The sequence below is a fragment of the Mycteria americana genome, chromosome 22 (genome assembly GCF_035582795.1).
Source record: "Mycteria americana isolate JAX WOST 10 ecotype Jacksonville Zoo and Gardens chromosome 22, USCA_MyAme_1.0, whole genome shotgun sequence".
NCBI lineage: Eukaryota > Metazoa > Chordata > Aves > Ciconiiformes > Ciconiidae > Mycteria > Mycteria americana.
Genome location: NC_134386.1, coordinates 8,479,025 through 8,491,737, shown reverse-complemented (window position 1 = coordinate 8,491,737; position 12,713 = coordinate 8,479,025). Strand labels below are relative to the sequence as shown.

The following is a 12,713-nucleotide window of genomic DNA, read 5'->3' as shown; positions in this document are numbered from 1 at the left end:
TACTTGTTCCATCTCCCCTGCTCCCACAGCCTCCTGCCCTACTCACCCTCCTTGCCCTGAGAACTGCCCTTCAGCACTTGGTTCTTCCTGCGTGGTTCCCTGAGACTCGACACCTGCATGGCATGCCCTGGAGACTTCACCCGATAGCTTACCTTCCCTTCCCTTTTATATTGATGGATGAGAGCATCCAGCAGAACCCTGTGCCCTTTCCTTCCAGATCTAGTTTTAAACGTCCACTTTTCCAATGAGACATTTTGAGGAAATAAGAGTACTGTCAAAATAGCAAGCACTTAACTTCCAAAGCTTCCTGCCACGCGCTATTGCTGTGCCGATCCCCCTCCCCTTTGGCTCCGTCAGGGCAGCAGCGTCCCCGTGGCCGAGGTGCCCATGCCGGGGACAGCCTCTGCCCGCACTCCCGCGCACCCAGTGTCGCTGCGGGCAGCTCCGCTCCGGCCGCTCTCTGCCGCGGCGCCGCCTTCCTGCTGGCCCCAGCCGCTGTTCCCGGGCCGCTGCCGGCCTTTCACGGGCCGCTCGGCCGGCGGTACCGGCTGCAAGGGCAGCACCAGCCTGAGGGGCTCGGGAAGGGGTCGGTGTGCTTTCGGGCTGCCTTGTCCCAGGGTTTCCTGAGCTACGGCAGCGCCGGGTCCCCCCGCGACGGCGGCTCGTCCCGCCCCAGTCTGCGCCGGGCAGTGCGGGCGGACCAGGGCTCGGCAGCGCCGCGCTCCCCGGCCCGCTCTGCTCCCGCCCGCCCGCCCCGGCCCCGCCGCCAGCGCAGGGCGCAGGGCTCAGCCCCGGGGCGGAGCTGGCAGCACCGGGAGGAGAAGAGGCGGCGGAGAGGAGGCGCCGCGGCCGGAGCAGAGAGCGGGGCTGGCGGGGGACAGCGAAGTGTGGACGGCGGCGCGGTGGGATGCGGCGGTACCGGGGCGCAGGACTGGCGGGGCTGGCCGCGGTGCTCCTGGGTGCGTGGGGCTGGCGGCGGTGAAGGGGGGGCGGGGCTGATCCTGGGGTGGTCCCCGCTGATCCCTCGAGGCTTCAGACCCCTCTGACTTCTTCACGGACCTCTGCTGCCGAATCATCCCCCCGTCCATCCCTCCCTCTGCTGCCATCCCACATTCCCTCAGAAAACTCATTGCTCTATTCTTTGTCCAAACCTCCCTGTTTCCTTCCTTTCCTCCGTGTCTTTCCGTATAACTCATGCAGTCATTCCTTCCCTCTTGCTGCTTTCTTTCTTGCCTTTGCCCCCCTTTTTTTCTTCAGTGACTCCACCCTTCCAGCTACCATTCAGGCATTCATCTCTCCACCAATTATTAATGGACACTTCCATTAGTGCACATGCTGACATCCTCTGGAAACTCTTCTCCTCATCATCTCTGACTGCTGTTCCTGACAGCTGTTCCTGACGGCTTCTGCGGGATTTGTTCTGGGAAACAGGAGGCAGTGCTGGGCAGAAGGCAGGTTTTGACGATTAATTCTTCTTTTTCTCCTTGGCAGTGGCTGCGGGCAGAGCCCAGGTGCAGCAGGACATGTCGGCAGAGACCACCGAGGGCACCAGCATCAGCATCAATTGCTCACACTCCGACATAAAGACCACCGACTTCATCCACTGGTACCGGCAGCTCCCGGGCCGAGGCCCCACGTTCCTCGTGAGCAGTCACAAAGGGTCCAAAGACCTGCCGGACCCGCCGGGGCGGCTGTCGGTGGCGGCAGACCGCCGGTCCAGCTCCCTGTGGCTCGCCCGGCCCCGGCGCGGGGACGCGGCGGTGTATTACTGCGCCGTGGCAGACACGGCGAGAGGAGCCGGGGCTGCGGCCGGGCACGAACCGCCGTGGGCGGGGCCGGGCGTGTGTGTCGGGGGCGGGGGAACAGCGCAGGCCAGGCCCGCCAGGGGGCGCTGCCGCTCCGCCCGCCCGGCCCCGCAGTCCAGGGACGGCTCATCCGATCGCCCGGTACCGGCAGCAGCTTCAGGCCCGTCTGGCCTCGCAGCCACCGTGCCCCGGGAGCCCGCGACCAGAAGCCTTCTCCCGCCTCTCACCCCCCGCTCATACCCGCAATCCCACCGGGATACAGACAGAAATCCCCCGCGACACTGGCGGCGGCGGGGGAGGAATCGGGACGGGAGAGGTCGCCGTGCCTGCATGCCCGGGAAGGAGCGATTCCAGCCGCCGGCCCCGCTGGCTCCTGGCGAGGAGCAGCGCCTTTCTGCTCTGCACAGGGAGGAGGGCAACAGAGGTCTTCCTGCCCACGGGCATCTGGGCAGCCCTCGGTCCTGCTGCAGGGACCGGCCACTGCTGGCATGGAACATACAGGGCCTCTTCTCGGGCTTCTGCCTTACCCCACTAGGACAGCCAAGGGAACCCTGAGCAGGTGCTTTCCTCTGCTCTGGAAACACAGGGACTCCAGGGCTGAGGTGCTAATGCAAAGCTAGACAAAGAAAAGAAAAAATGTAGGGGTTTCACATTTCGTTACTTTGTTAAAACTCAGATATGCAATTAGAAACTGCATCTTCCAGCTACAGGCCTTCACAGAGCTTTCAAAATGTTCCCACTTGTGTTACAAAGTCATCCCATGGAGTCAGGCGTCCAAGCTCCACACCAACAGGAGAAGGGGATGTCAAGGTCACAGGCACCTTCAAGCGCTCTCCACAGTGGCTCGCTGTTGAGACCACAAGCTTCTTTGACAGGATTCAGAACCTTTGGAGTAGAGGCCCGGGAGACAGCATAAAAGCTTGGACTGGACACCCTGACCACAGCCTCAAGGGATGCCAGGTTCCTGCTTGATGAGTGAGTCAGAAAGAGATTTGCTAAGTTGCCCTAAGGGGCTGGAGGTCTGAGGTGAGTGAGAGCTGGAAGGAAGCCTCTGGGAAGAGACTGCAGGCTCCAGCCAGTCCCCAGGAACTCTGTGTGGCTCCAGTAGCTGACACAGCTGTCCAGAGCCCATGGTCAGAGGCTTCAGAGGCACAGAGTGAGGACCAGCCCTGCTCCCTGTCCCAGCGGGACTTCATAACTGTGTTTGCAGGGAACTACTGGCAGGTGGACAAACAAGGCAGAGCAACAGGCATGGCCAGGCGAGCACACAGATCAGACACGTGTTCACATGGGCTCAGCCCCTCTCATGCCTACCTCCATCTGCCTTCCCATGCTTGCTCCAGGCTAAACTGCCTTGATCTTTCCCTTTCCCTGTCTCTGCTGCTTCTCCTAAGCATCCCATGTCCTGCGCTATCCAGAAAAAATTTTCCACTTCATCCCATAAGGGGTTTGATCCCCTTGTATGCAAAAACACCCCTGAGTTTATAAGATGATCCTATCTTCTCAGCATTCTGGAGGGTGTCCTCCCCAGACAAAGGGGCTGAGCAGCATACCTGAATGGATGGGGAGTAGATGTCTGTGATGAAGAGGATTGTGCTGGATGTCCTCCTGCCAGAGGGAGGTGGTGTTTCTGACGCTGTGTGGGGTGTTAACAGCAGGCGTTCTTGGAGGAGAAGTTTCCCTTGAAGGGCCTCATCCGTGGCCAGGGAGAAGGGAGAGAAAACCGCTGTGGGGAGAAGGCGTCAGAAAGCTGTTTCCTGGTGCCTTTGGCTGTTCCTTATTCTGCCTCCTTTCAGACACTACCGAGGGACAAGCAGCGCATGAGTGGCTGCAAAGGGGCCTGTCTCCAAGCCGAGAGAGCTGGGTGCAGGTGCCTGTCTCTGGCTGGGCACTGGATGGCAGGAGAGGTTCACCATGGACACTCCTCCCTTGCTGCGGGCTGGTTGTGATCTCCAGGAGGAGCAAAAAGCAGGAAAACAGCCTGCAGCCTCCTATTGCCTGACAGCAGGCTGCTTGATCTCTTCCTTCAGGCTCCTACCTGAATTTTCATTTGCCCAGGCCCCTTTGGCAATGTGACCTGAAGCTGAGAGGCAGTGTTTCTACACCAGGATTTGTCTGCCTGAGAAGATAGGCAAGCACCTTCTGACTTGGAGGGTTGTGAGAAGCCCAGCTGTGGCCTGACTGCCCAAAGAACCATGCAGTGCTGAAAAACCTCCCTTTAGCCCTTGCAAACCTGGAACACAGTAAGGGGCACAGCTTAGTATCTTTCCTTTTCTCACAGAGGTGTGGAGTCCCAAGCACACCTGACTCAGAAGACACTCTTCTTCAATCCCTCCCATCGGCTATATACACACATTGCCAAGATCCCCAATGAGCCTTCTCTTCCCCAGACTCCACACTGCCAGCCCTCTCAGATGATCCTCACAGGAAAGATGCCCCAGTTGCTGCACCATTTTGCTAGGCTCGCTCTAATATCTTCCTTGTACTGGGGAGCCCAGAACTGCACCCAGCGCTCCAGATGTGGCCTCGGCAGCGCTGAGTAGAGAGGGAGGATCACGTTCTATATCCTCCTGGCAAAGTTCTTCCTGCTGCAGCCCAGGGATGCTGTTGGCCTTCCTTGCCACGAGGGTGCATTGCCTCAGCAGACTCAGGAATACCCCTGAGCCATTGAAACGGAATGGGACACAACAGTGAGTATTCAGGAGAAGTATCCCAGCTGCTTGTCCAGCTCTAACTCTTCCTCAGCATCCACCAGTGACCACTGTTGGAGAAGGCGGCTCTTGGGAGGAGACATGACTGCTCCTGTGGCTTTACCTCCTAGCTAAAGAAGCTGAAGGAGGGAAAATGTCTTCCTGGCCCTGCATGTTGGGGATTGCTGAAAGCCTCAAAATGTGAACAAGACCCATCAGCCAGACACTGGATAAGATTCTGTGTTCGACCTCTTGAGCCATCCCCCTGCATTTCACATCTCTTCTCCACCTCTGTGGACTCACCAGCGCTTGGCCTGGGGGGGTCCCCATGTCCCTTAGTCCCTCTGGGTTCTCTGCCCAACAGAAAACCACTGGTGGCTGCATTCCTGAGACGTGCATTTCTGGGATCTAATTTGTCCCCCTGTGCACATGTCTCTTGTTATGCTAAGTCTCTTTTGAAAAGCAAAGATCTGGCCCTGGAGAGGAGAAGCTGTGGGGAAAGCTGACAAAAGCAGCCATGGTGGCAGACCAACATGTTCTAATTAATGCAGGGATGTCACCTCAGTAGGCCACGACAGCAGGTGTTTGCAGTGAGAATTTTTGAGGTGAAAAAGAAAGTTCAGGCTTTGTAGAAGAGAGCTGGTTGTGAATGTCCAGAGAAGAGGTGGGCCAGAGGGAAAGAGAAGGAGGAAAGAAAGTGAGGCACCTGGAGAAAAGTGTCTCTATGAGTCTCTATGACATACTGGTATCTGGATGAGAAGCCTCATTTCCACCTGGATGGAAAAGCTATGGTTTGGAATTCAGGTGTGTGCTTATGCTGGGCTGTACACAAAGACCTATGAGAGGATCTTGCAGGAAACACAGGACAGCTGGGAGGGCAAACAATAAATAAGTTGGAATATGGGGGCACAAACTATCACTTTCCACACATTTTAAGTGACCTGAGTTCTTTTGCACACCCACTTTACATCTGAAACTGATTGCTCATTTGCCCAATCTTTCCCTTTTCCTTCATGTTTGTAACTTCTCAGGTGTTCTGAAAAGTGAGGGCCATGACAGCATGGCTGCAGGTGTTGCAGGGAGACACTTCAAAGACTGAGCTCAACATGGGGTTTCCCCCCCAGAGCCTAGACTCAAGAGCCCCAGTTTCCTCTGGGGACAGGAGCCTTTCAGTGTCTTCAGGAACTCAGACACATGAGCAAGTTCAGCAGAGGCCACTGTCAGGGCATGTTGAAGGTGAGAGGTGCTGGTTCTCTAAGGCTGTCAGATCAAGTCCCTTTGCCTTTCAAAGGGAAGAAGAAGTAAAAGGACAAGTGATAAAGAAAGCACACACTGACACCAATCTCTAAGGAAGTGATAAGGGAGACAAGGAGGGAGATCAGAGCTCTGCAGCTGCTAATTGATGGGCCATTGAAACTGCAGGTGTAGCTTTGAAGTGGGTCAGGCTGAGCTTTGTAAGTGACAACAGGTGACAAGAGGAACATGAAGATTATGGATGGCTGAGAGGGGGCCTGCAGGACTAGGCAACACTTATTAAGGCATGCTTGGGGAAGGGTCAAAGGTGGGGGGCAAGGTGAGGAGTGGGCAGGAGCAAGCAGAGGCAATAGAGAGGAGAAAGGATAAAAGGAGGAACCTGCACCTAAGCAGGGGCTGGTCAGTGCACTTGTTGGGCTGAGCCCTGTGCGTGATCACAAGAGTCCCCCTGCCTTCTTATTAAACCCTTTCTTAACCATCCTGCTGTGTATCTTCACTCCCTTTCCCATGTGTGAGTGCTGCATGGTCTGAGTAAATGGAGTGACTGATGTGAAAGAGATGTGGGTGCCAGTAACTGGGCAAACAACCAATGGCTGCAGGAATTTTAGGCCTGGATGGCAGTAACTGGATGGACCAGGGGGGTTGTGTGGCAAGGTCGAAGTGCCAGCAACTGGAGAAGAGGCCTCTGGTCACAGGGCCTGTTGTTCTCTGTGCCAGCAGCTGGAGGGACTGCGGTGTAAGCAAAGGTCTGGGTGCCAGCAACTGGAGAAGGAAGAACCTGTCACAGGGCTCATACGTCCTGCTGTCAGCAACCGGAGGGACCACACTGCACATGTATGTGTGAGAGGCCAAAGGACCAGTGACTGCAGGGACCTCAGTGTGTTTCTCATTTTTCTTTGTGAATTGAACCAGATGTGCGTGTGTGCTTATGTGGAATTTGGTAGCATATCTCAAGTTGGCCTAGCCAGTGAGTGGGAAGAAAATCAGGACCTGAAGTCTGAGCCAGAGGTGGGTAATGGAGCCCAGGGCCCATACATGGGTATGAAGCAGGCTGATATTACCAGCCCATGGTAATGTCTGAGGGATCCAAGAGTGTGGGGGTAATTGTGAGATGAGTGGATGCTTGCATGCATGTGCTTGCTAATGAACATCAGGCTGGCCTGGCCAGAGAGAAACAGGTGCTGGGTAAGAGGGCCCAGACTCCAGGCAGGGCTATTAGATGGGCTGAGGGCCTGTCATGATATTTGAGAGATGCACAAATGCAGGTGTGCTTCTGACTGCAGAGGGTGAGGGGGTGTGTGTTTTCACTAGGGAACTGCATGTCACAGGCATACTGGAGACAGTCAAGTGAGTGGCCATTTAGATGATGAATACACTGGAGCATCTCTCATTTGGAGAAAGGCTGGGAGAGCTGGGACTGTTCAGCACAGAGAAGAGAAGTCTCAGGGGAGGAGTCTCATCAATGTGTACTAATATCTGAAGGAAGGCTGTGAAGAATGCAGAGACAGACTCTTCTCCATGGTGTCCAGTGACAGGACAAGAGGCATTTGGCTCATACTGAAACAAAGGAGGCTTTGTCTGAACACCAGGAACCCTTTTTCACAGTGAGGGTGAGGGATCACTGGCACAGGATGCCCAGAGAGGTTGTGGAGTCTCCATCCTTGGAGGTACTCAAAATCCCTCTGGACATGGTCCTATGAAAGCAGCTCTAGGTCACCCTTCCTGAGGTGGGGTTTGGACACGATCACTTCCAGAGGTCTCTTCCAAATTTACCAATTCTGTGTTGCTGTAGTACGAGACATGAAGAGAGGCTGAGAGAAGTGGCCTTCTTCAGCCTTCAAAAGAGAAGCTTCAGAGAGAGCTTTTTGATGCTTCTAACACTTGACTGGGGGACGAAAGGCCAGATGTAGCCAAACTCTTCTTCAGCAAAGTGACAGAGCGAAAGGCAATGGACATGATCTGGAGCAGGGGGAATTCCTACTAGAAATTTGGAATTGTGCTTTTTTTAATGATGAGGGTGGAGCATGGCTGTAGATAGAGCCAAGTAAGAATGGGACTCTGGCTCCACAAAGTGTTGCTTAAAATACCATTAAATGCAGATAACACAAGATGGTAAAGGGGATAGCATGGGTGACATTATGCCCCTTCAGATGCTGGGAACCCTGAGTTATGGAGCATGAGGTGGAACTTGAGCTGGGGTTTAGCACATAGTGCAAATCCTGCCCATGCTGAGACTCACTGGCATTGTCATCTTTTAAGTTTCCATGGGATTTTTTTAGAAATAAACCACTCCTAATTTCTACTGTTGAGCAAAAGGACATTTCTATGAAAGCACGATGCTTCACTCCTAGATCAACACAAGGATGTGTTTGTGGCAACGTTGCCAAGGTTGCCAAGTGATATATACAGCTCAGCACAGCCAGGTCTGTGCCTACTCAGTTCAGGTTAATTTAACGATAATGACCAGTTTGTTATCTCTGCCATGACTGGTGCATGGGATCACTTTGGAGTTAATGTGGAAAGGGTGTGGGAGTAGGGGTCCCCACCTGCAGTACTCCCCCCACCCTTCACATGCCCTTTCAGCTCTGGGGTGCAGGGCTACCCTATCCCCACCCCTTGCAGTGCAGCACTCCAATGGGTGCTCCATGTGGTCCCTGGGAGTGGGGGTGACCCCCTGATCTGCCATCCTGTTCCCTGCTGACCCCTCACCCTTTCCCCTAAAGTAGGAGAAGGTTGTCCTTGTCATCTCTGCATTTGTGGTATCCAACAGCAGTGTCAGAGCCAGGTTCCTCTCTTGTGCTGTGGGTTATCCCACCAGAACAAGGCACAGCCATAGCCCCTGGGCTGCTGCACAACAGGGTTTACATCCTGTTTAGGGGGATTTGGGGGAGAGGCATTGTTCCCAGGCTGCTGAGGAAAGAAAGGGGAGAATTGAGAGAAACAGAAGAGGCTTCTGTTCCCAGAAGAAATACCAGTGTCCCCAGGGAGCTGAGGACCCCAGGGGAAGATGTGATAGCTCAGTGGGGAAGAAAGCCCTGACCTCCCAAATGGCCCAGCAGTGGGTGTGCAGAAGAGCAGGCGATTCTAGCTGGGGAGGTGAGGACTCCCCTGTGAGATGAGTGGGAACAGCCTCTTCCCACGACTGGGGCCCCCAGTGGGAAGAGCCACCTCATTGTCGAAATGTTCAGAATGCCATTGACTGAGGGAGCCACAGGTGTTGCTGCTGGAGGAGGGAGAAAGCCAGAAGGAGCATTTCAGGCACAGGAAGAACAGAACTGTTTCTCTTCCCCGCTTCTTCCTTTGCTCCCCCAACAGAGTCGTTTCCGGCAGCTCTGTTATCTCGGCGCTGGGAGGTGGTTTTCTGACTCTCTCTCACTCAACAAACAGGTGGCTCGGACTTGGCATGCACCGCGGATATCTCGTCCTCACTGCCTTCCTGGGACAATTGCTGGGTAAGTCCTGGTTTGTCATCACACGTACTTCTCCCAAGGAAACCCTTGCCAGCCTTATCAGGATCATGCAGGCAACTACTTTTGAATTACAGGAAAATGCTGGGAAATGTCACCTCACATTTGTGGGTTTGCACTGGTTCTCTCAAGACACTCTTACTGTTTGAGAGAGGAGAGAGACCTCAGACCCCTTCTCCTGCCTTTCTCTCCCCTTTAATCTATCTCCCTCTGCCTCTCTCTTCTGATCCACCTGCTGTCACCATAAGAGATCTCAGCTGTCTCTGCTGTCCCACATTTCTCTACTTCCAATGCAAATTAGCAGATCCTCTCAAAGCTGCAACAGGAATGTTGAATGTGTCCCCTGGCTGTGCCTCCTTGCTGGCTGCCATGGCCTCCAGTTTCCTCCTGGTTGTCAACACAGCCAGGGCTCCCTCTTTCCAACATTCAGCTCAGCACTGCATGGATTCAGGGAGCTAGGAGCCCTCTGAGATGACAGGGATGGGGAAGCAGGATGAATCTTTTTGCTGTAGTTCCCTGGGCTCCTCAACCTGCTGGAGGGGTGCTGGTCCCAGCACACAAAGGTCAGGGATGACAGGCTGTTCCCTGGTCCTCTGGACAGTAGGAGCAGGAGCAGGGAGGAGGAGCAGGGACAAAGCACAGCTCTCCTCAGGGTCCACACTGTGCTGAGAGCTCCTGCCCAAAACTGCTCTCCGCCTGGCTGTCCCCTCAGGATTTTCCTGCAGGGCAAGGGACAGGGAGCCTTCTCTGCCTGGGTTTTGCATCCACTCCTGGTTTGCTTCCCAGAGCCTTTCCCTGCAGAGCTGCTGACCTTCCCTTTCTTCCAGGCACCATGGGGCAAATCACCGTCACCCAGCAAGAAGGACAGATCACGGTGAAGCAGAGAGACACCTTCCAAACAGCCTGCACATACCAGACCTCGTACTTTCAGAGCTTGCTCTGGTACCAGCAGAGGAAAGGACAAGCTCCCCAGCTAATCCTGTTTCAGGCAGCATCTGGGTCCAAGCACAGCGGCCGTCTCACCACGTTGCTGAACACCACAGAGAAATACAGCCTTCTGCGGCTGGAGGAAGTCGAGCTCTCTGACAGTGCCTTGTACCTCTGTGCTGTGCAAGACACCGTGGTGCAGGGAGCTTCCTTGGCTGTGCAACAAGCCAGGGGAGGGAGGGCATGTGTCTGTGCAAGGTGAAGCTGAAGGGAAAGGCCCTCAGCACTCTTTTTTTACCAATGCACCCAGAGATTTGCAGGCTAAAATCCTCTTCGAGGAGGGGACAGTGCAATGACTTGAGAGGATGGAGAAAGTGATGAAGGATTCTCAGGTTCCCTTGTTTTCGCCATGGGTTATGTGGTTATTCTGCCCAAAGGATCCAGTGAGGAGGCAGGCAATGCAGGAGATGAGGGCTGCTTGTGCAATGGTTCCTTGCTGCTGCTCTTTGCTTTCTGTTTTTCCCTGCTGCACATTGCATCTTCAGGGTTTCCTGCTGGCCTGTCCCTTAGAGTACCTGCTCCGGGATGTGTCCCTCAGAGGTCAGAGTTCAAAACAAGATGAAAAACATAAATAACATGTCATCTGGCAATGCTCCTTCCTGGAATTACCTATGATTACAACAATTTTGGAAAATACTCAGAAATACCCTGTGGACCCTCCAGTTGCTACATGGCCATGTGCTGGGATCTGGCACTCTGCCCGTCCTTGGAGCCCTCCTCATTCCCTACCTCATGGGCTTCCCCCAGACCTGCCTCATTTCTTCTGCAGTGGGACCAGGTTGTACAGCTCTATCCAAGATCTCAAGGGGGGAGCAGATCACCAGGCAGAGGTGGGCAACAAGGCCTGCCAGGAGAAGAGCTGGCCTTGGGGAAAGTGGCTTCACGCCTGGGGGAAGGCCAGGCATGACACAGCAGACGTAGGCTTGGGCACTGGCTGCTGTCCTTGGGGTGCCCTGTCTGGTGGGAGCTGAGGGTGTGTGAGGAGCATGAGGGCCCTGGTATGTGGCCTGGCCAGGCTGATTTCAGCATCAACCTGTGAGTTGCCTTAGCCCTGCACATCTGTGTAACTGCTGGGCTGTGCAGGGAACTGTTTGCAGGGTGGAGGGTGTATAGGGTGTATAGGTAGAATTCCCTTCTGCACAGGCTTGTCAGCTGTTGACCTCTCAGAGCCTCCAGTAGCACCAGGCTCCTCACTGGGGGATAGCAGAGGTTGGGCTCCCCATCTGCAGGACATGCTCTGAGGCCAAGGGGCCGTATCTGAGCAGAGGTGCCAGAATGCAGACCCCGATCTCCACCAGCTGTGGAGGAGCTGAGTATGTCTTCCTCAGCTCCAAGAGACAGTGACTGCAAGGGACCCATTGTCCTGTGTCCCTCCCTCCCCTTCCTCTGGGAATGATGAAAAGTCTGCTTGTGTCCTCAGCTTCTCCCCCTGCCGCCACCCAAGGCAATGCCTTTCATCCTGGGCAACTCAAGACAATGTCCACCAAGAAAGGATTATGTGGAGGCAGAGGCAACAATGTGGAGAACTTTAATGACTCTGAAGAGGGAAATGAGTTCAATTCTAGAGGAGGCTGCCGGTGCAGGGAGAGCAACAGCAGCTGCCAAATGTCTGTGCCTATTGCCCACAGTGGAGACCCCTCAGGGCATCCATCTGCCTGCCTCGCAGAGGGAGAGGGGTCAGCAGATGCCCCAAGTTGGCTCTGGGGGTCTTACGGCACAGAAGACCAGAAGGCAAGAAAGAGATGGGAGAGAGTGGAAGGCAAGGAAGTTAGACTGTGGCCATGTTTTCAGAGAGCCCCAGCTGCTGTCCTTTGCCAGGGCAGCACTCAATGCTCAGCCTCTCTGAAATCAATAGCCAGGAGCTTTGTCGTCAGTTCAGCATGAGCTTCTGGGTTCCAGGCGGTCCTTGTCCAGGCTGTCACCAGTGGCTTTAGCAGGAGGGGCACCTTCTGCCATAGTAGCGGCTGGAAATGCCAGAGAGGTCACAGCACCCAGAGGTGACGGGCATTCCATCACAGCTGAGGATGCTGCCAACAGCAGCGGAGGTGTTGGAGCCCACAACAGTGTTCTGTGGGAAGGAGCTGAGAATGGGGCCAGGCAGGGCCACCACCACGGGAGGGGGCTCAATGACAACGGTGGAGTTCTGGCACTGCCTGACATAGGGCTCATTGCAGCTGTTGGCCAGCGGGGTTGGGTCACAGGGCCAGCATGGCAGGCACTGGTCGTAGCAGGACATGTCTCAGGTCCAGAAGTGCACCTGAGAGAGAGGGCAGAGAGGAATCAAAGCACAGGGACATGTGAGGAGCAGTTTGCCACAAGTCCGTCACCAAAGTCAAAGGCACCTGCTGAGCCGGGAGGTAGAAACTGGGCAGTGAGGCAAAAGGGTTTCCTGGCCTTATCCAGACATGGTACTGCAAAGTGTCGCCAGGCTCAACAAGGCTGCTGACCATCTCTTAAAAGAAGAGCCTCCCTCCAGAGGCATGTCCCAGACACTGTCTTAGTCAGACCTT

General features: G+C 55.0%; 1 gene segment (V, D, J or C); it reads left to right on the top strand.

The window, feature by feature from the left end:
- Nucleotides 1–9,152: 9,152 nt before the first annotated feature.
- Nucleotides 9,153–10,405, top strand: LOC142419925 (T cell receptor alpha variable 1-1-like). The segment is given in 2 exon segments: nucleotides 9,153–9,201; nucleotides 10,044–10,405. Coding segments are annotated over 2 exon segments (411 nt in total).
- The last annotated feature ends 2,308 nt before the right edge of the window (nucleotides 10,406–12,713 follow it).